This window comes from Medicago sativa, chromosome 6 (assembly GCF_051527215.1).
Source record: "Medicago sativa cultivar Bolivia chromosome 6, Bolivia_mono, whole genome shotgun sequence".
NCBI lineage: Eukaryota > Viridiplantae > Streptophyta > Magnoliopsida > Fabales > Fabaceae > Medicago > Medicago sativa.
The window spans coordinates 42,214,940-42,234,604 of NC_140754.1; the positions used below are offsets into that span (position 1 = coordinate 42,214,940).

At 33.8% G+C, this 19,665-nt stretch overlaps 1 protein-coding gene and 1 pseudogene across 3 annotated transcripts; both read left to right on the forward strand.

Annotated features, from left to right (window-relative positions):
- The first annotated feature begins 9,199 nt into the window (after nt 1–9,199).
- LOC146915234 (uncharacterized) lies at nt 9,200–12,787 on the forward strand (annotated as a pseudogene).
- A 404-nt stretch (nt 12,788–13,191) lies between these two features.
- LOC146915235 (uncharacterized) lies at nt 13,192–19,389 on the forward strand. Of its 3 annotated transcripts, none has more exons than XR_015014518.1 (9): nt 13,192–13,424; nt 13,508–13,756; nt 14,546–15,163; nt 15,249–15,466; nt 18,281–18,445; nt 18,550–18,654; nt 18,780–18,849; nt 18,986–19,073; nt 19,154–19,389. XR_015014518.1 is itself a non-coding variant. In XM_085717707.1 (9 exons), the coding sequence occupies exons 2-9, from the start codon at nt 13,598–13,600 to the stop codon at nt 19,238–19,240; spliced, it is 1,518 nt and encodes a 505-aa protein (XP_085573833.1). In that variant the 5' UTR covers nt 13,195–13,424; nt 13,508–13,597; the 3' UTR covers nt 19,241–19,389. The 3 variants fall into 3 exon arrangements, 2 of the variants coding, with proteins under 2 accessions (XP_085573834.1, XP_085573833.1); XM_085717707.1 differs by having other exon boundaries at nt 13,195–13,424; nt 18,978–19,073; XM_085717708.1 differs by lacking the exon at nt 18,986–19,073 and having other exon boundaries at nt 13,193–13,424.
- The last annotated feature ends 276 nt before the right edge of the window (nt 19,390–19,665 follow it).

Here is a 19,665-nt window from a genome sequence, read left to right on the forward strand (position 1 = left end):
GCAACAGCCTCAACATCTTCTCCTAACATGATATTCCTTTCAGGAGGAAAGGGGGTATTAATCGGATCCTTTTGCCCAGTAATATACCAAGGTTTAGATTTTAGAGTTAAAATTTCAGTATCAGATTCAGTAACAAAATAGGTTATGAACCATTCAACAAAACGAACAAAATTTTGAGTTTTGTTAAGATAATCATAATAATCATTTTTAATCTTTTCACGTTCCCAATCAGGAAATTTTTTGAAAAACCAATTTCTAAAATCAGAATATTTATCCATCATAAATTCATCATTGATGAATTTTCTCCAAATACTATTTGGTGTAAGATCCATAAAAACTATTGTTTTTTGGGGAAAGGAAAATCCATTTCCAATTCAGTAGGTGATTTCCTACCTTCAGGTTGACTTTCATTAGTCTGGTAAACTCCATAAGGGATTTTATTGTCACATATTTTAATGTAATCAACAGTTTCAGAATCATCTTTTATTTTAGATGACGAAGCTTCTGAAAAAGAGTTCCTAGAAATATTACTAGGTACAGAATAAAAACTGTTTGAAGAATATCTAGAAGATATACTTCTAGGTATTTTACAAATTCTCTGAGGAGTGAATCTAATTTCAACATCTCCATCAGTAGTTTGAACAATTTGTTCAACATCTGTATTCATGATAGGTTCAGGGTTCACGATACGAGGAAGATTCCAATTTTCTGGGAATTCTAATTCGTCCCACCTTATTAGTCTATTGGTAGCAACCTTAGAGGTCAACAAATTAGTATTAACCAACGTAGTGGTTCCTGGATGACTTATTTGTCTAGCCTTAGGATTAAGGGTATTTAACACCTTAAAATATATCCTATAACAAACAGTCATAATTTGACTTCCAGCTTTAAAATCATAACCATTAGTATGAATATTCATTTGTAAAGCTCCAAATAAATGTTTATCAGACAAAGATAAACTTAAATCAGGTGCTATATCAAAATAGACTGGACCATGACATAAACTGGTCTCTATTACAGCAGCTAAAGATTGTTTAAAATCATTACATCTGCCATCTCTAACATAGGCCATTATACTGGTATTTAAACCAAGTAGAGTTAAAGGTCTAATAGCAATTTGTATTAACCCAACATGTATATATTTATACTCTTTGAAGGATTCTAAATCCTTTTTACATAACAAGAAAATATTTTGAGAGTCTTTAGATATACGAACATTTTGTTCAATGGTCTTAACTGCCAATCTAGACTTAAAGTCAAACATCCCAAAATTATAAATTTCTTTTTTAGGGACAGATGGTATTACATAATACCATCTGTCCCTAAAAAAGAAATTTATAATTTTGGGATGTTTGACTTTAAGTCTAGATTGGCAGTTAAGACCATTGAACAAAATGTTCGTATATCTAAAGACTCTCAAAATATTTTCTTGTTATGTAAAAAGGATTTAGAATCCTTCAAAGAGTATAAATATATACATGTTGGGTTAATACAAATTGCTATTAGACCTTTAACTCTGCTTGGTTTAAATACCAGTATAATGGCCTATGTTAGAGATGGCAGATGTAATGATTTTAAACAATCTTTAGCTGCTATAATAGAGACCAGTTTATGTCATGGTCCAGTCTATTTTGATATAGCACCTGATTTAAGTTTATCTTTGTGTGATAAACATTTATTTGAAGCTTTACAAATGAATATTCATACTAATGGTTATGATTTTAAAGCTGGAAGTCAAATTATGACTGTTTGTTATAGGATATATTTTAAGGTGTTAAATACCCTTAATCCTAAGGCTAGACAAATAAGTCATCCGGGAACCACTACGTTGGTTAATACTAATTTGTTGACCTCTAAGGTTGCTACCAATAGACTAATAAGGTGGGACGAATTAGAATTCCCTGAAAATTGGAATCTTCCTCGTATCGTGAACCCTGAACCTATCATGAATAGAGATGTTGAACAAATTGTTCAAACTACTGATGGAGATGTTGAAATTAGATTCACTCCTCAGAGAATTTGTAAAATACCTAGAAGTATATCTTCTAGATATTCTTCAAACAATTTTTATTCTGTACCTAGTAATATTTCTAGGAACTCTTTTTCAGAAGCTTCGTCATCTAAAATAAAAGATGATTCTGAAACTGTTGATTACATTAAAATAAGTGACAATAAAATCCCTTATGGAGTTTACCAGACTAATGAAAGTCAACCTGAAGGTAGGAAATCACCTACTGAATTGGAAATGGATTTTCCTTTCCCCAAAAAACAATAGTTTTTATGGATCTTACACCAAATAGTATTTGGAGAAAATTCATCAATGATGAATTTATGAAGGATAAATATTCTGATTTTAGAAATTGGTTTTTCAAAAAATTTCCTGATTGGGAACGTGAAAAGATTAAAAATGATTATTATGATTATCTTAACAAAACTCAAAATTTTGTTCGTTTTGTTGAATGGTTCATAACCTATTTTGTTACTGAAATTTTAACTCTAAAATCTAAACCTTGGTATATTACTGGGCAAAAGGATCCGATTAATACCCCCTTTCCTCCTGAAAGGAATATCATGTTAGGAGATGATGTTGAGGCTGTTGCGTATTCGCACACTATGGTTGGACAAAAAATGAGTAATACCCATGTTACTTTGCAAGAGTTAAACTCGATTATAAAAGCTCAAAATTTTTCTAATGCTTATTTGGTTCGTATAGGAGATCAACTTTTATCTCTCGAAAAAGATATTGCTTTTTTAAAATTTTTGGTTGAGAAAAATATAGACAATCAAGAAATTATTATTAATAAAGATAAGGATATTCCTACACCTTCAAAAGGATTTTGTGATCAAATTAGTGAGTCTCCTATTATTCAACCTCCAGCAAAAATTGAAGGATTTAAAATTGATTATAATTCTAATGAATTTTTGAATACTCTTCAAGAAAAGCTTAAGAAATTGAATCTTAATGTTATTTCTAAAGATAATGATTCTGATGATGATTCTAAAGAGTCTTTTAAAAATAATGAAGAAAGTGATAATATTGATCAACTAACCACTATGTTTGCTAATTATAGTCTTGATGATAAGGCTGATGTTAATATTAACATGGTTTACAGTAAAAGAGGAGTTGAAAAAATCTATTACGATAGACCTTCACCTCAAGATTTACTTTTTGAAGAAAATGAAGATTTTGTTCAAAATTCTTATTCTGGTAGATCCATTTATGAATGGAATATTGACGGTCTAAATGATAGACAAATTGTCACTGTGACTCAAAAGATGTTAATGTACGCAACTATTTGCAGACAACAGGGAAACCCTGATAGAAATATTGTTGTTTTTATAACCATCGGATTTGTTGGCCAACTTAGAGGTTGGTGGGATTATTACCTCAATGAGGCCCAAAGAGAAGAAATTCTTTCTCATAAAAAAATTGTTAAAAATGAAGCGACTGGCACTAGTACGGCCACTAATGAAGAAGACGCCGTTTATACGTTATGTCTTTCTATAATAAATAATTTTGTTGGTACTAGAATGCCTGTTGGAGAACGTATTTGTACTCTTTTACAAAATTTGAGATGTCCTTCTTTGACACATTTTAGATGGTATAAAGATACCTTTTTATCCAGACTCTTTATGATTGAAAATCCTAATAGTAGTCATTGGAAAGCAAAATTTGTTGATGGTTTACCCCATCTTTTTGCCGAAAGAATTAGGCAAACTTTGAGAAATAAAAATGATGGTGTTAATATTAATTACCCAGATCTGACGTATGGTCAAATTACGAATACCTGTATTCAAGAAGGTTTAGCTTTGTGTAATGACATAAAACTTAAGAATCAATTGAAAAAACAAAAATTAACTGAAAAACACCAATTGGGTGAATTTTGCGAACAATTTGCGTTCGATCTTGGTAAACCTTCTGTTGAGAGACAGAAAAAGAAGAAAATTAGTTCTTCTAATGATGATACTCATATGAAGAGAAGAAAACATCATAAATCTTCTAATAAGAAGAAACATAGAGAAAATTTCTCTAAAAGAAAATCTAGGGAAAATTTTCCTAGTTCTAAAAACAAAAGGAAAGCTGATCAATTTTCCAAAAACATTAATTGCCATAAGTGTGGTAAAGCTGGTCATTATGCCAACCAATGCTGGACCAAGAAACAGCTTAATGATATTGAAGATGATAATCTTCGTTCTCAACTTGAGAAAGTTTTATTTAAATATTCTGATAATGAATCAGAAAATAATAACGATGATATAGAATTAATTGAAGATTCTACGTCTAATGATGATTCTAATTCCTCTGATGACAATAAAGATTGTCAATGTGGTAATGAGATAGACTATTGGAAACAAATAGTCGAAATGAATGGTCTTAATGTTCTAACGGCAGAACATGATGAAGCTTTAAAAGCTATTGATAGTATTTCAGACATTAATCTGAAAAGAAAAATGCTTGAATTTCTTATTAAAGATGGCTCTAATAAGGATAAGGGTCCTCAAATTATTGAATCACCTTACAGAATAAGTGGGGTTTTGGCTAGGTTTAGTGAAACCAACGTTAAAGAAACTCTTGTTTCTACTAACGATCTTAGAAGAGAAATTAATCTCTTAAAGAGTGAGATAGCTCAGATAAAAAGAGATAATAATATATTATCTCATAGAGTTTTAAAATTAGAAAATTTGGATATTGAAGAAATTAAAAAATAATATTTCCAAAATTGAGGAAAATAAACCTTCTACTTCTGATAATTCTTTTCTGGCTACTATACAAAGAGTTACTTCTCAAAAGTGGTTTGTTAAAATAACTCTTGTTATTAACAAAGAATATATTCTTAGCAATGAGATAGCTTTAGTTGATAGTGGTGCAGATCTTAACTGCATACAGGAAGGAATTATTCCTACCAAATATTTTTCTAAAACTACTCAATCTCTTACCCAAGCAGGAGGAGATAAACTTCAAGTTAATTACAAACTTTCAAATTCTTATATTTGCAATCAAAATATTTGTTTACCCACAAATTTTATTTTGGTTAAAAACCTTACTCATAGGATAATATTAGGAACTCCTTTTTTGCATAATACTATGCCTATTATCAATATTGATCAAAAGGGTATTACTACCAATATCAATAATCAGGAAATTATTTTTGAATTTATTACTGATCCTCATACTAGGATGATCAATGAAGTTAAGGATATTCTCAACAAAAAAGAAAAACAAATATGTTTTCTGAAAGAAGAAATTAATCTTCTCAATATTAACGATCAACTTAAGAAAGTTGAAATACAAAGACAAATTAAGTCTTTAGAACTTCAATTTAAAAATGAAGTTTGCAATGATCTTCCGAATGCTTTTTGGGATAGAAAGAAACATACTGTTTCTCTTCCGTATGTTGATGACTTTAATGAAAGTCAAATTCCTACCAAGGCTAGACCTGCAAAAATGAATGATGACTATCAAGATTTGTGTAGAAAAGAGATTCAATCTCTTCTTGACAAAGGATTAATTAGAAAATCTAAATCTCCTTGGAGTTGTACTGCTTTTTATGTTGATAACGCGGCAGAAAAGGAACGTGGTGTTCCTAGATTAGTGATTAATTATAAACCTCTTAATAAGGTCTTAAAATGGATTAGGTATCCTATTCCAAACAAAAAAGATTTGTTAGATAGATTAGCTAATGCGACTATCTTTTCTAAATTTGATATGAAATCTGGTTATTGGCAGATCCAAATTAAGGAATCTGATAGATATAAAACTGCTTTTACTGTTCCGTTTGGACAGTTTGAATGGCTTGTGATGGCTTTTGGTTTAAAAAATGCGCCATCAGAATTTCAAAAAATTATGAAAGACATTTTTGAGAAATACTCAGATTTTATTATTGTTTACATTGATGATGTTTTAGTCTTTTCAAAAACTATAGATCAACATGTTAAACATTTAAAAATCTTCAAAGAAGTGGTTAAAAGAAGTGGGCTTGTTGTCTCAGCGCCCAAAATGAAACTATTCCAAACTAAAATTAGATTTCTGGGTCATACCATTAATAAGGGAACTATTATTCCTATTGATAGAAGTATTGAGTTTGCTTCTAAGTTTCCAGATATTATTCTGGATAAAACTCAATTACAAAGATTTTTAGGAAGTCTTAATTATGTGTCAGACTACTATGAGTATTTATCTAAAGATACAGCTATTCTGTATAATCGGTTAAAATCGAAACCTAAGCCCTGGACAGATGAACATACTCATGCTGTTCGTAGGATTAAGAGTAAAGTCAAAAATTTTCCTTGTCTTTCTCTAGCTAATCCTAATTATTTTAAAATTGTTGAGACTGATGCTTCCAATTTGGGTTATGGGGGAATTCTTAAATAGGTTAACCCCACTTCTAATAAAGAAGTATTAGTTAGATTTACTTCAGGAAAATGGAATCCTACTCAATCCAAGTATTCTACGGTTAAGAAAGAAATGCTTTCCATAATAAAATGTATCTCTAAATTTCAAAGTGATTTACTTAATCAGAAGTTTTTGCTTAGAATTGATTGTAGTTCTGCTAAACCTATTATTGAAAAAGATGTTAAGAATCTTGTAGCAAAACAAATCTTTGCGAATTGGCAAGCTCAATTATCTGCCTTTGAGTTTGATATTCAATATATTAAAGGAGAAAATAACTCTCTTGCTGATTTCTTAACTCGTGAATTCTTGCAGGGTTATGACAACCCCTTATAGGGGGAGAGGAGGTCGTGGCCAATATGGTCGTGGGTATCAAGGGAGCAATAATATGTTGCCCCAAGCACAAGTTGCAAGTAATGTGCCCATAATTGGGGACTGGTCAGTTGTTCAATACAATAGAGGAAGACCAAATTTTTCGCAAATGAAAAAAGAAAAAGAAGAAGCATCTTCTTCTTCATCGGCAAAAGGTAAGATAATATCTTACAAACAAGCAACTCAGGAAGAATCTTCCCAAGAGTATTTTGAAAATCCTATTACAGAAATCATCATGAATATTGATGATGAAGATCTTTCACTAAATAATAGTGATGGTTGGTCTGTTAAAGACAAATACTTGGGCACCAGAGGTTACCCTGGTATGGCTGGAAAATCCAGACCACATCTTGAAATGCTTTTGATCGGATCTGGATCAGTTACCATTACTCATAATCATCATAATGGTAATACTAAAGACTTTATAAGCTTTTCAAAATGTCATATTAACAAAATTTTGTTACCTAAAGATGGGGTATCAGCCCAAACCATGAAAAAGCTATTATAGATAGCCAAAACAATCCTATCAATTTTAATTATTGGGATTATATTAATGCTTTTACTCAAGCATTTTATTATCAAAATCCTAAGAACAAGCATTCTTGGTTCTTTTCAGTTAATCCCGAGATTGTTGAAAAACATATTCCAAATTGGTTTTTCTCGTGGTGGCAAAAATTTGGCCCATCTTTAGAAATTCTACCTTCGGAAATACAAAATTTGTATACTTCTTGGTGCAATACTAGCCCTTTAATTGAAAAGGTTGCATCCAGTAAACTTATCACAGGGCAATGCCCTTGTCTTTTCTTTTGTAAATTTCAAATTCCTTGGATTTGGAGATGGAATATTACCATTTCTAAAGATAGATTTAATGTTCCTATCTTGCAAAGAAATTTCTTTTATAAATTTTGGGCTAATATGAGTTCAGATGATATAAAAATTATATCTGAGAAAATTAGTGCTTCTATTTCTTCGGAAAAAGCCAAGAGTGTTAAAACTTCAAACACTCAAAGCTTTCCTATGAATGATGTTAAGACTTATTTTCAGAGGAAATACCCTCAAGAGACTAATGATCAAATTAAGGTCAGAGTTCTTGATTTCATGAAAGACCAGTTTTTCTGTTCTTTCCCAGAAGATAGTATGTCTGTATCTTCGAAAGGCTCTAAAGACCAAGATGAAGATGAAGAGGTTCTTGCTGGTGAATCACAACCAGACCCAACTGTGGAAGATATTTGGGATTCCATGATTGAGATCATAGCTAAGAAAGGCACGCCAAATCCATAAAGATAATTTCGCGGCAATAATAATTGAAGAATCTTCTGGTGGACAAATGGTCCTTTTCAGCTTTTGCTTTAGTCGTAATCAACTTTAGCTTTAGCTTTTTCTTTTTCTTTTAACAGCTTTGTTAAAGTTGTTTGTTGTGTTGTAATTATTGTGAAACGACAATGGGGCCCAATGAGCACCCGGCTTCTGGAATAATGTGGTTTTGTCGTTTGTATCCGGCCACCGTTTGTTTAGGTCGCCTTTTACCGGTTCAAATAGTGAACCTTTTTTCCTTTATAAGGAACTCTTGTTGTTTGTTGGAGGTACGCTTTGCTTCCGCCTTTGTATAATTTTCAGTTTAATACATATATCTTTGTGAACTTTTTTTCTTGATCATTTTTCTTAAGATCTTCATCAACTCTGATCAAAGTGATCAACGTTTTCAAAACCAAGTAAAAAAATTGAGTTATTTATTACATAAGATAATGCAAATTAAGAAGTTTAAAGGATAAACAATTAAGAAAACAAAGACTTGGCTTGTGATAAACAGAGTCTATAAGGAAAAAGTACAGTACCTTCAACCAAAAAGGATGAAAATTGAGACCTGACTTATTCAATTACTGGACCTCATACATCCATAAAATGCATATCGGCTGCACCACCGTTAGCATTTCAATTGCTAAAGTTACATTGCCACTGAAAAATCACCGGAAAAAGGAAAAATTACTTTGATTTATGAAATCCCTGATATAAAAATCACTAAATTGGCAAACAAATCAAACCCCAACTATTAGTTTCTCTCAAAGTCGCAGAGAACGATCTGATACCATATAAGCACATGGATATGTCTCTGACTCGAATATAATTATGTCTGTGACTGTCAATGTCAATGTTTGTCATGTGACTGCAACTGCCAACATATCACAACTGCACCTATTATTTTCTCCACCTATAAGCACAATCACTTGAGACATATCACATACCATAAACACAAATAAAGTCGATATATCACAACTCGCTCAATTAATGGTAGGATTGTGCCTCTCTCCCCCATTATAAATTATAAATAGGATACTCCACTACTTGGTTTTGGATCCTTATTTGCTTCTTTAACTAAGTTAGACCAAGTAAACCCTCTAATTTCATCTGTGGGTGTATAACTTTTCAGTAGCCATTATGGATCGCAGTTGGATGAGTGCTAACCGCGTTAGTGTAGAGTATAAGAGAGGAGTGGAAGAGTTTATACAATTTGCTTTTGAAAAACTTCCTTTGAATAATGGAATGTTTTATTGTCCTTGTGTCAAATGTTTCAACGGAGGCCCATTCCACTTTACGTTAATAAGGGATCATCTTATTTGTCATGGGATTTGCCAAAATTATACCAAATGGATATGGCATGGTGAGTCGATAAACAAGTCAAGTGCGTCAAAAAGAAAGGAAGTTGATGTTGCTATGGATGATCATCGGCTAGAGGACATGATCCGTGATATCGGCCAAGAGTCTTTTCAGCGAGTGCATGTGTATGATAATTTGTGCAGTGACAAGGAAGAGCCTTTGTATCCGGGGTGCACAAAATTCTCACTGTTGGCTGCGGTGCTGAGATTATTCAACTTGAAGGCAAGAAATGGATGGACAGATAAAAGCTTTACTGAATTGCTTGAGTTGTTGAAGGATATGCTCCCAGAAGGTAATACATTGCCCGATCGTAACTATGAGGCGAAGAAGATATTGTGTCCAATGGGTATGGAGTATAAGAAAATACACGCTTGCCCAAATGACTGTATATTGTACCGAAATGATTTTGAAACGTTGAATAAATGTCATACGTGTGGGCTATCACATTACAAAGTGAAGGACAATGATTTCGATTGCGACGATAACTCAAAGCGTCCTCCTGCAAAGGTGTTATGGTATCTTCCAGTAATTCCAAGGCTTAAACGATTGTTTGCTAATGCAAATGATGCAAAAAAATATTAGATGGCATGCAGATGACAGGAAAGATGATGGGTATCTTCGTCATCCGGCTGATTCTTTGCAATGGAAGAAAATTAATAATTTATATCCAGAATTTGGGAAAGAGGCAAGAAACCTTAGGCTTGGACTTGCTACAGATGGAATGAATCTGTATGGAAACTTAAGTAGTAACCATAGTTCATGGCCCGTTCTCCTAGTTATCTACAATCTACCTCCTTCGATTTGCATGAAGCGCAAGTACATTATGTTATCCATGATGATTTCAGGCCCAAAGCAACCAGGAAATGACATAGATGTTTATCTCAGTCCATTGATTGATGACTTGAAAATGCTTTGGGAGGAAGGTGTTGACGTGTTCGATGCCTATTCTCGTGATTATTTCAAGATGCGTGCAATGTTATTTTGCACCATCAATGATTTTCCCGCATATGGGAACTTGTGCGGTTATAGCGTTAAGGGACATAAAGCATGTCCTATATGCGAAGACCGCACCTGCTACCACCAATTGAAACATGGAAGGAAGACATTTTACCTTGGACATCGAAAATTTCTCAAACTGAATCACCCATATCGTAGGTTGAGAAAAGCATTTAATGGAAACTCCGAATATAAAATTGCTCCGAAAGCCTTAACCGGAAAGCAAGTTTATCAACGGGTGAAACATGTCAATGTTATATTTGGGAAGAAAGAAAAAAAGTCTACTGAAAAAAAAAACATGGAAGAAGAGGTCTGTGTTCTATGATCTTCCTTACTGGTCTAGTCTAGATGTTAGACATTGTATCGACGTGATGCATGTCGAAAAAAATGTTTGTGAAAGTGTAATTGGAACGCTTCTCAACATTCAAGGCTAAACAAAAGATGGTGTGAATGCTCGTCTAGATATGGTTGAGATGGGTATAAGACAACAATTAGCTCCACGGCCAGAAGGTAAGCAAACATATTTGCCTCCAGTTTGTCACACTTTGTCGAAAAATGAAAGAAGAAGCTTTTGTGAGTGTTTGCATGGTATAAAGAGTCTTGTCTCTATGAAAGATCAAAGATTTTCACATATTGATGCAACAATTACTACCAGTGGCTATTCGTGGCATACTACCTAAAAAAGTTAGAGATGCCTTAACTAGGTTGTGCTTATTCTTCAATGCTATTTGTAGCAAGGTCATAGATCCTAAAAAATTAGATGAATTGGAAAATGAGGCTGCAATTATCTTATGCCAGCTTGAGATGTATTTTCCTCCTTCTTTTTTTAACATCATGGTTCACTTAATTAATCATCTAGTGAGAGAGATTAGGTTATGTGGTCCTATTTATTTGAGGTGGATGTATCCAGTTGAACGATACATGAAAATTTTAAAAGGGTATGTGAAGAACCAACGTCGTCCCGAAGCATCTATTATTGAAAGATACATCACAGAAGAAGGTATTGAGTATTGCTCTGACTATATGCCAGGTGCGGAAGCAATAGGAATTCCAAAGTCTCGTCATGATGGAAGATGTGCAGGTAAGGGTATCCGAGGTCTAAAACTTAAAGCCATGAGGCGTGAGGAAGTACTTCAAGCACATTTGTATATATTGAATAACACTGACGAGGTTCAACCTTACCTTTCTGCTCATAAAGTCATTGTCAAGGATAGAAATCCTAGAATGAAAGAAAAATGGTTGTTGAATGAGCATAACAAGACTTTCTTAAAGTGGTTTAAAGAAACCATTTTAAGTGAAAACGCACCTTCTGTTACACTAAAAGGGCTAGCAAGGGAGCCTAACTTTAATGTCATAACTTGGGCCGGTTACGATATCAATAATTTTTCATTTTATACAAAGACTCAGGATGACAATAGTGCGGTACAAAACAGTGGCGTGATGGTCGTAGTTGAAGCCATGCATTTCTCTAGTTCAAAAGATAAAAACCCTGTTATGGCATCCATACCTTTCTTTGGGATCATTGATGAGATTTGGGATGTCGATTTCATTAAATTTAAAGTGCCTGTTTTTTAATGTAAATGGACTGACATAAATAGTGGAGTTAAAACTGATGAATTTGGTTGTAAACTGGTAGACCTTGAAAAGGCAACTTATACAAATGAGCCCTTCATTCTGGCATCCCAAGCGAAGCAGGTGTTTTATGTTCGTGATTCGTCTAACAAAAAGTGGTCAGTGGTTCTCCAAGGTAAAAAAATGCATGAACCTAATGAAAGTCTAGATTCCCTAGATATCTCCGAGACTCCTTCTTTCTCTCAAGGGATTCCTACTTTTGTTGAGGAAACTATAGTGGACGATGTGTATGCCACTCGTAATGATCATTTGAAGGGATATATGAAAATATCCAAACAGGAAAATCTTAGAAAAATAGTTTTATCAATATACGGTAACTTTATGATATTTTATAAATAATTTTTACTTTGATTCTTGTTGATTATTCTCTATTTATTATGATTGATTTAGTTTTTCCTGAGAGATAATATATAAGCTTCCATTATGATTGATTATTCTCTATTTATTCAAGAATTCTTAACATGTTTTATTTCATTATTTCAAAATGATAGTAACCATTATTATATTTTTTTATGTTACAGACTCATGGGTGATCAATCAGATCCTCGACAAAGCATGAAGAATACCCAACCTACCAAAAAGAGGGCGAATAGACTCATTTATAATTCATCAGAAGCTCCACAAAGCGAGAATACTCAACCTACCAAAAAGAGGGCGAATAGACTCATTGGTGATACTTCAGCTCCTCTACAAAGCGAATACTCAGCCCAGCAAAACGAGGGAGACCAGACTCAAGGGTGATCCATCTGCTCCTTCACAAATTGAGAAGAATATTCAGCCTACCAAAAATACAGTTAACACAGTCCTGAGTGATCTATCAGCTATTATACAAAGTGAGAAGAATAGTAAACCTACCAAAAAGAGAGTTAGAGGTGCAACACGAATGGCCCAGTTGTCAATTAAACGTTTAAATGGTCAAAAGATACCGATTGATTTCGATCAAAGGACCAAAAATCCTATAGGGGAAAACAGGAAAAGATTTAAGAGTAATGTGGGTTCCATTGCTAGAAGTAAAGTCAGTATCTTGGTAGATCAATGGGATAATGTAGATGAAAAAATTAAGGATCAGATTTGGGAAGATATCATGGTAATACTATTTATGATTGTCAATTGTAATACTTAACTATATTATTTAGATACAATAACTCTTTTATTTGCGGAACAATGGGATATTCCTAATACTCATGATATTTCAAAATTGAGAGACAAATGGATATCCTATGCGTGTGATCGTTGGAGGGCATTTAAGAACACCTTAACAAGGAGATATTTAAATGATGGGGATTTGAGTGAAACTTCTCCTGTTGGAACATATAATTTTCTTGATGAGGAAACATGGCATGCGTTTATTAAGACGCGAGAGGATCCTTCTTTTCTGGTTTGTTGGACTTTTAAGATTTAGTATATCAATCACATTTATTTTTAGTATTTCCTTTAATTGTTTTGTGTTATTTATAACAGGAGAAAAGAAATAGGGGGAAATTGATTCAGGCTCGTAATAGATACCCCCACAACTTGTCTCGTGGAGGGTATGAGTTGCTTGAAGAAAAGATGATGCAAGAGAAAATAAAACAAAGACAAGAGTCAATTGGAGATTCAGTGGCTGCACCTCCATCTCCACCAGCACGGCATGAGAAGTGGATAAGGGCACGACAAAAGTCGTCAGGAGAGTACATGTCAGAAGAAACAAGCTGTATTGCTGATAAAATTGTAAGTATTCAATTGACTTGCAACCGTCTAAATTTATTTGTGCTAAATTATATTATGTGGTGGAGTTAAGTAGACATTTCTTATGATTTATGTGAAGTGGTGCTATTAGGCAAATGATAGATCTGTGGCAGATGTTGTGTGTATGTGAACTTAGTATGGTAGTATGTAGAATATTAAAACTAAATATGCACTGTAGTTATTAGAGACTGACATAAACTGAATATGCATATAAGTTCTTATTTGACATTAACTTGTCAAATATTTTCACATGATTACTTTAGACATTAGTGTTAAGTGTGAACAACCCTTCTTGAGATAATATTCCGTATTCCATTTCCTTTTTTTTTTCTTTTCAGATTCCCTTTCATATAATAGTTTCCTCGCTTTTCTTTCTTTTACTTTCTTCTTTATGAAATGGACACTTTCTGATAAAAAAAGTTTCCTCGCTTTTCTTTCTTTTACTTTCTTCTTTATGAAATGGACACTTTCTGATAAAAAAAATGGACTTGTTATTATACTAGGAGTGAAGCTATCTAAAAATTTCTTTCTAGTTGAACTCATACTTAATACAATAACATAAGCAAAGCTGGTCATAATAGGCCAAGTTCATCGATCGAGATAGTTATAAGAGACCAGTTTTGTCACTTTTGTTATGTTTTGTACCTTCAAATGTTATTGTATTTGAAAGTACTTATGATTCTCTTTTTATGTTTTGTACATTCACATTCTGCATTATGTCTATGGTTGTTATGTTTTGTACCTTCACATTATGCATTCTGCTGTTTGTAGGATTCTCTTGTTGAAAAAATAGCTGAAGGATGTTTTGTTCCACAAGGACGTAAAGATATTCTGGCAGAAGCAATTGGGCGACCGGAACACCCTGGACGTGTTCGTGCTGTTGGTGGAGGTGTGGGAATTCGACAATATTTTGGTCCACCTTCTCATGATGCTGCCTCTACCCCACTTGTTTTCAATAACAAACAAATTGAGACCATAAAAGCAGAGCTTACAGAAGAGCTTACTAAGGAGATTAGAGAGCAAGTGATGCGGGATATAGCATCTATTCCGGCTTTCTCTCAACATTTCCCAAATTTCCCAACATGTTCTCCTAATACCGATATACTTGCGAGCACAAAAGGTAGCACAAAAGGTAGTTGCTCTGCAGTGCCTCCTATACCAGAGGATGACGAGGAGGATATCCCAGAAGAGTGTGAATTATATGTTGATATTAAACATCACATAGTGGCATATGCAGATGTATACAAGTTGGGACCAACCATACATAATCAGTTGCTAGATTCAAATGCTCAAGTCCCAATGCCCACAGATGAGGTTACAAAGGTTGGTGAGGCCCTCAACAATTTAATTCAATGGCCAAAAAGACTCTTGCATCTTGTTTCTAATAAGGTATTTGATCATTGTGTATGTCTTTATATGTTTTCACTTCGCACCATTTAAATATGTTGACTAATATTTTATCTTAATTATTTAGGATGTTAAAGAAACTACAAATGACGATCTTCTATCCAAAAGGTCAGAACCTGAAACCTCTTGCACTCAAAAGTTGATGTTAAGGATAATGTCACGAAAAGATTCTGTGAAGTTTGATTTCAAAGGTAATGAGTTCTTTTACCTCCCAACGAGGGATATTATGGAGTTGTGTATGAAGACAGAAGATTTAAGTTACTCGATTCTACAAATATGGGTGGTGTAAGTACACTTTCTCGCTTATATATGTGTAACACCCATACTAGACGTATCTAGAAAGTCTAGCATGTGCGTTAGTTTAGTATTGGATACATTAAAAATTTACAACATTAAAACTTCGAATGAATAATTTTATACAACAAATGTGTTTGTACAACATAAATACTACTCAACTCTTAATAAATATACTATATGCAACCTTGAATATCCATATGTCCTGCAGCGGTACAAACGAACACTTGTCGCATCATCCATTCGGCTACTAGCTTGCTAAACCAACCTGATATCTGAAACAAAATAAGGATTGGGATGAGACACAATGTCTCAGTGAGTTCCACCTAATCCTAGGCTATAGGCAACCACGGGGGAAAACCTACGGTCACCACGTGTCTAATTTACAACCTGACGGTTGATTATACGTGTGTGGGGTCTTGCATACTTAGACGGTAGTGCATACTAGAGCCGTCATAATCATATCTCACTTGTTATAGGCTTCACTTCCTATACATGTCATGGCGGTCGAGGGGGAAATCTAAGACCGCATTGCCAAGGATATGCTCTACGTATTCGAGGCCTAAACATACATATCATGACATTAATCTAAACCGGACGATTAGGGGAAACCTAAAATCGTCATCGGTATCATGTTCTTTATTTGCTCTAATCCATGCCTTGTACTTATCATGTAGCATCTAATGCTCTTGTTCTTAAACATAAACTTGCATGGATTCACTCTTGCATACTCATGAACATAACATAATCATAATCATATTATACATAAACGTATCTAAGTTCATTCATTAGGTTAGCGTTGAACAAACAATTATTATCTTGGTTCATTTTACGGATAGTCCCGGGTGGACTAACCCCGAGATCAATCCCATACATGACCGATGTACGTACATCGGACTCCCTCGGTGTCATGCGGGTCCCTTGCGGCTTAAACCGTTCCCCTTAGGTCGAGAACCTCCCGTATCCCCCTAGCGTGGATAACAAGAGACACGAGCACCTACGTCTTGCTTATTTCAGTGACATGCGGGTCCCTTACGGCTTGAATCGTTCCCCTTAGATCGAGAACCTCTTGTATCCCCCTGATGTGGATAGCAAGAGACATGCCACCTACTTAATAGTCATGGTCTTGTCGTATACATAAATTAAACATGTACATACTTGATCGTTTACCTCGGAACCTTAATCGAACCGTTTAGTGGTAAACTCTTACTTGTTCATATACATACCTAATCATGGTGGAGTGATTGACTAATCAACCCACACTTATCATGCTTACTAACTTATTCTTGTTCATGTGCGAATATATAATTCGCATCCTATCATTCTAGGAATTCATACAAACTTGCTAGTTCTCGACGACTATGTCGAGGTTCTAGTTTTCCTTACTTAAAGTATAACTTGCTACCCGAACATAACTTGATATATCTCTCACATGCCATGCTTTACTATACAACCAAATAATTGCTTTTAAATCATGATTTCATTTTAAAAACCTTTGCCTTTGGATCTTGGTATAAGAGGTTTACCAATGAAAAAGAATGCATGCAAGCAAACTGGACCGAAGTACGACGACTGAGGCGAGATGAGCAAAACAATGCACTGGGCACTGTTCCACTCGCAATGGCGAGTTACAACTCGCAGTGGCGAGCTTCAACTCGCAGTGGCGAGCTAGGAGGCGAATAAACTCCCAGTTCGGCCATTCTGCTCGCAGTTGCGAGTACTGACAGTCCAGCACCTGCAAAATTGTTATTTTTGATCCAAAATCTTCAAATCCAAGTATCCCAAGGCATATGGTGACTCTAATAATCATACAAACCTATAAACAGTTATAGCACAAGTATTTTGCATGTATAGTGAGCATAACATGAAAAAGGGGTGACTATCCACCTACATAAACCCTAAAATGCATATAATTATACAAGAGGGTAAAACACTTAATCCCAAAGGTGGGAACTATCTAAGGAACTCACCTAAAACAAGTTCTTGAAACATCACTATGAGCCAAGCCCAAACATGCCAAAAACCCTAGCTTTGTCCCTCTTGCTTCCTTTGCTCAAACCATTACTTTCTTGATGTCTCTCTTGCAATCTAAGACACCTTGTCAAGCTCAAAGCCATGCTCCAAACATCACCCTCACTCAATCACCAATCAAACCCTAGGTTTCCAATCACTTCTTCAAGAGAAGAAATAGAAGAAATCAAACATAAATCATACCTCCTTAATCTTAAATGACATAAAGGAACAAGTTTAGAAGCTTACCATGAGAGGATGAAGTTCCATGGAAGATTGGTGAAGAGGAAAAGAGATGGGTTTATCTTCATGAGAGGTGGAAAAGGAAAATCAATCCATAACCAAGCTTCTACTTGTATAAGAGACCATGAGAGAGCCCTTTTTTTTCACTTGCCATACAGGAAAGAAGATTTGAATGATTTGGTGGAGAAGGAAGGAGATGTGCGTGAGAGAGAAGAAGAGAGAAGGGAGAGAAATGTTTTCCCAACTTAGAAAGAGAAAGAAATCAGAGAAATGAGATATTTTTGGGATAAAACCACATAAATATCCTTCCCCACATGAAATTACCATATTGCCCTTGCCTTAAGCGTGTTTAATACAACACTGATACTTTATCGGTATTATACTGACATGTCATAAAATATTAACCATTAACTTTCTCTAAATGAATTAAATTCATCTGACACAGTCGACTGGTAATATCTCGATACTGTCAGACGGGATATTACAATATGCCTCTGTTAGTGTCTTTCAGTTTTGTACAAACATTAATGAGATTTTTTTTTAATATTGTAGGTATATGGAACACCTATGTACTCAAATGGGAAATAGTGATGTGTATGGGTTCGTTGATCCATTTTTCATTCACGCAGAAAATAACCAAGATTGTTCTCAGTCTCATATAACCGCAAAGCTGTTCGAGGGTAAAAAAGTTTGTTATTTTGCACCTTACCTGAGAAAGTAAGTGCATTTGATCTTCAGAGTAAGTTTTTTGCTATTATTAATCACCTATATATTGGAAAGAATTGAATTTAACTAATTTAATTTTTTGTTTCCAAATGTAGTCGCCATTGGCAATTGTTCATTATTGAACCAAAAAAACAAAATGTAGTCTTCCTATGTTCGATGGGGTGGAAGCCGGATAAAAATATCGAGCACATTGTTAATTCGTAAGTATTTAACTTATGAAATTTAATTATGTTGTATTTTGTACTGCAGAAGGCTCTTTACTCTAGGTTATTCCCAACTTGATTTTTTACAAGACAATTTTAATGAATATATTTTATTATTGTAGTGCTATTGAAGGGTATAATAAGTTGAGCGGTTTGAGAAAGCCGAGAAAGCCATCATGGGATACTCCTACAGTAAGTTAAAAATAATATTTGAAGAAATTCATATAGTAATATAAGTCTTATATATATATATATATATATATATATATATATATATATAATATTTACTCAATATAATTTCCTATTTTTGACAATTGTAGTGTCAAAGACAACCGTTCAATTATGAGTGCGGCTATTATATCATGATACATATGTTGAACATTGTATCAGCTGGTATTACTGATTCATGGGATCTGGTGCGTAATTGAATATTTCAATCATTTGTGTTTTTTTAAGTTAATATGATATTATAATTAATATTTTTTTTCTTCTTCAGGTCTTTGGAGACAAAAATCCGTTTACTGATGATGAAATTATGAATGTTCAAGAACGTTGTGCAAGTTTGATTCTGCAAAGACTTTGATGTAGTTTATATTTCTAGCAATGAACATGCTTTGAAACAATGACAATTAATTATTAGCTTACGTCTAGATTTATGGTATTAATGAATGATTTTTTAACTTTGAATTTGTTTACAGTTTGGTATAAAATTTGGTTTGATATTTTACATTAGTGGCCTTGTATCAAATTTTAGATTAATTTGTTAAATTATATATTATAATCATATATGCCTTGTATCAAATTTTAGATTAATTTGTTAAATTATATATTATAATCATATATACAGTGGTAATGGCAAATAAAAAAAAAATAAGCAGGTTATTAAGTGGGATCATAACATAGACTTAAAAACTGTGATTTTTTTTTTCCCCTTTTTGAGCAGGTAATTAAGTAGGATCACATCATAGACTTAAAAATTGATTTTTTTATCGTTTTGAACCTTTTTAA

Excerpts from the sequence above, each read along its gene's own strand:
- LOC146915235 (XM_085717707.1), top strand. The coding sequence starts at position 13,598 with ATGATGCAAGAGAAAATAAAACAAAGACAAGAGTCAATTGGAGATTCA. Across the intron at positions 18,446-18,549 it reads TTTGCACCTTACCTGAGAAA|TCGCCATTGGCAATTGTTCA; the intron begins GTAAGTGCATTT and ends TTCCAAATGTAG. Across the intron at positions 18,655-18,779 it reads ATCGAGCACATTGTTAATTC|TGCTATTGAAGGGTATAATA; the intron begins GTAAGTATTTAA and ends TTATTATTGTAG.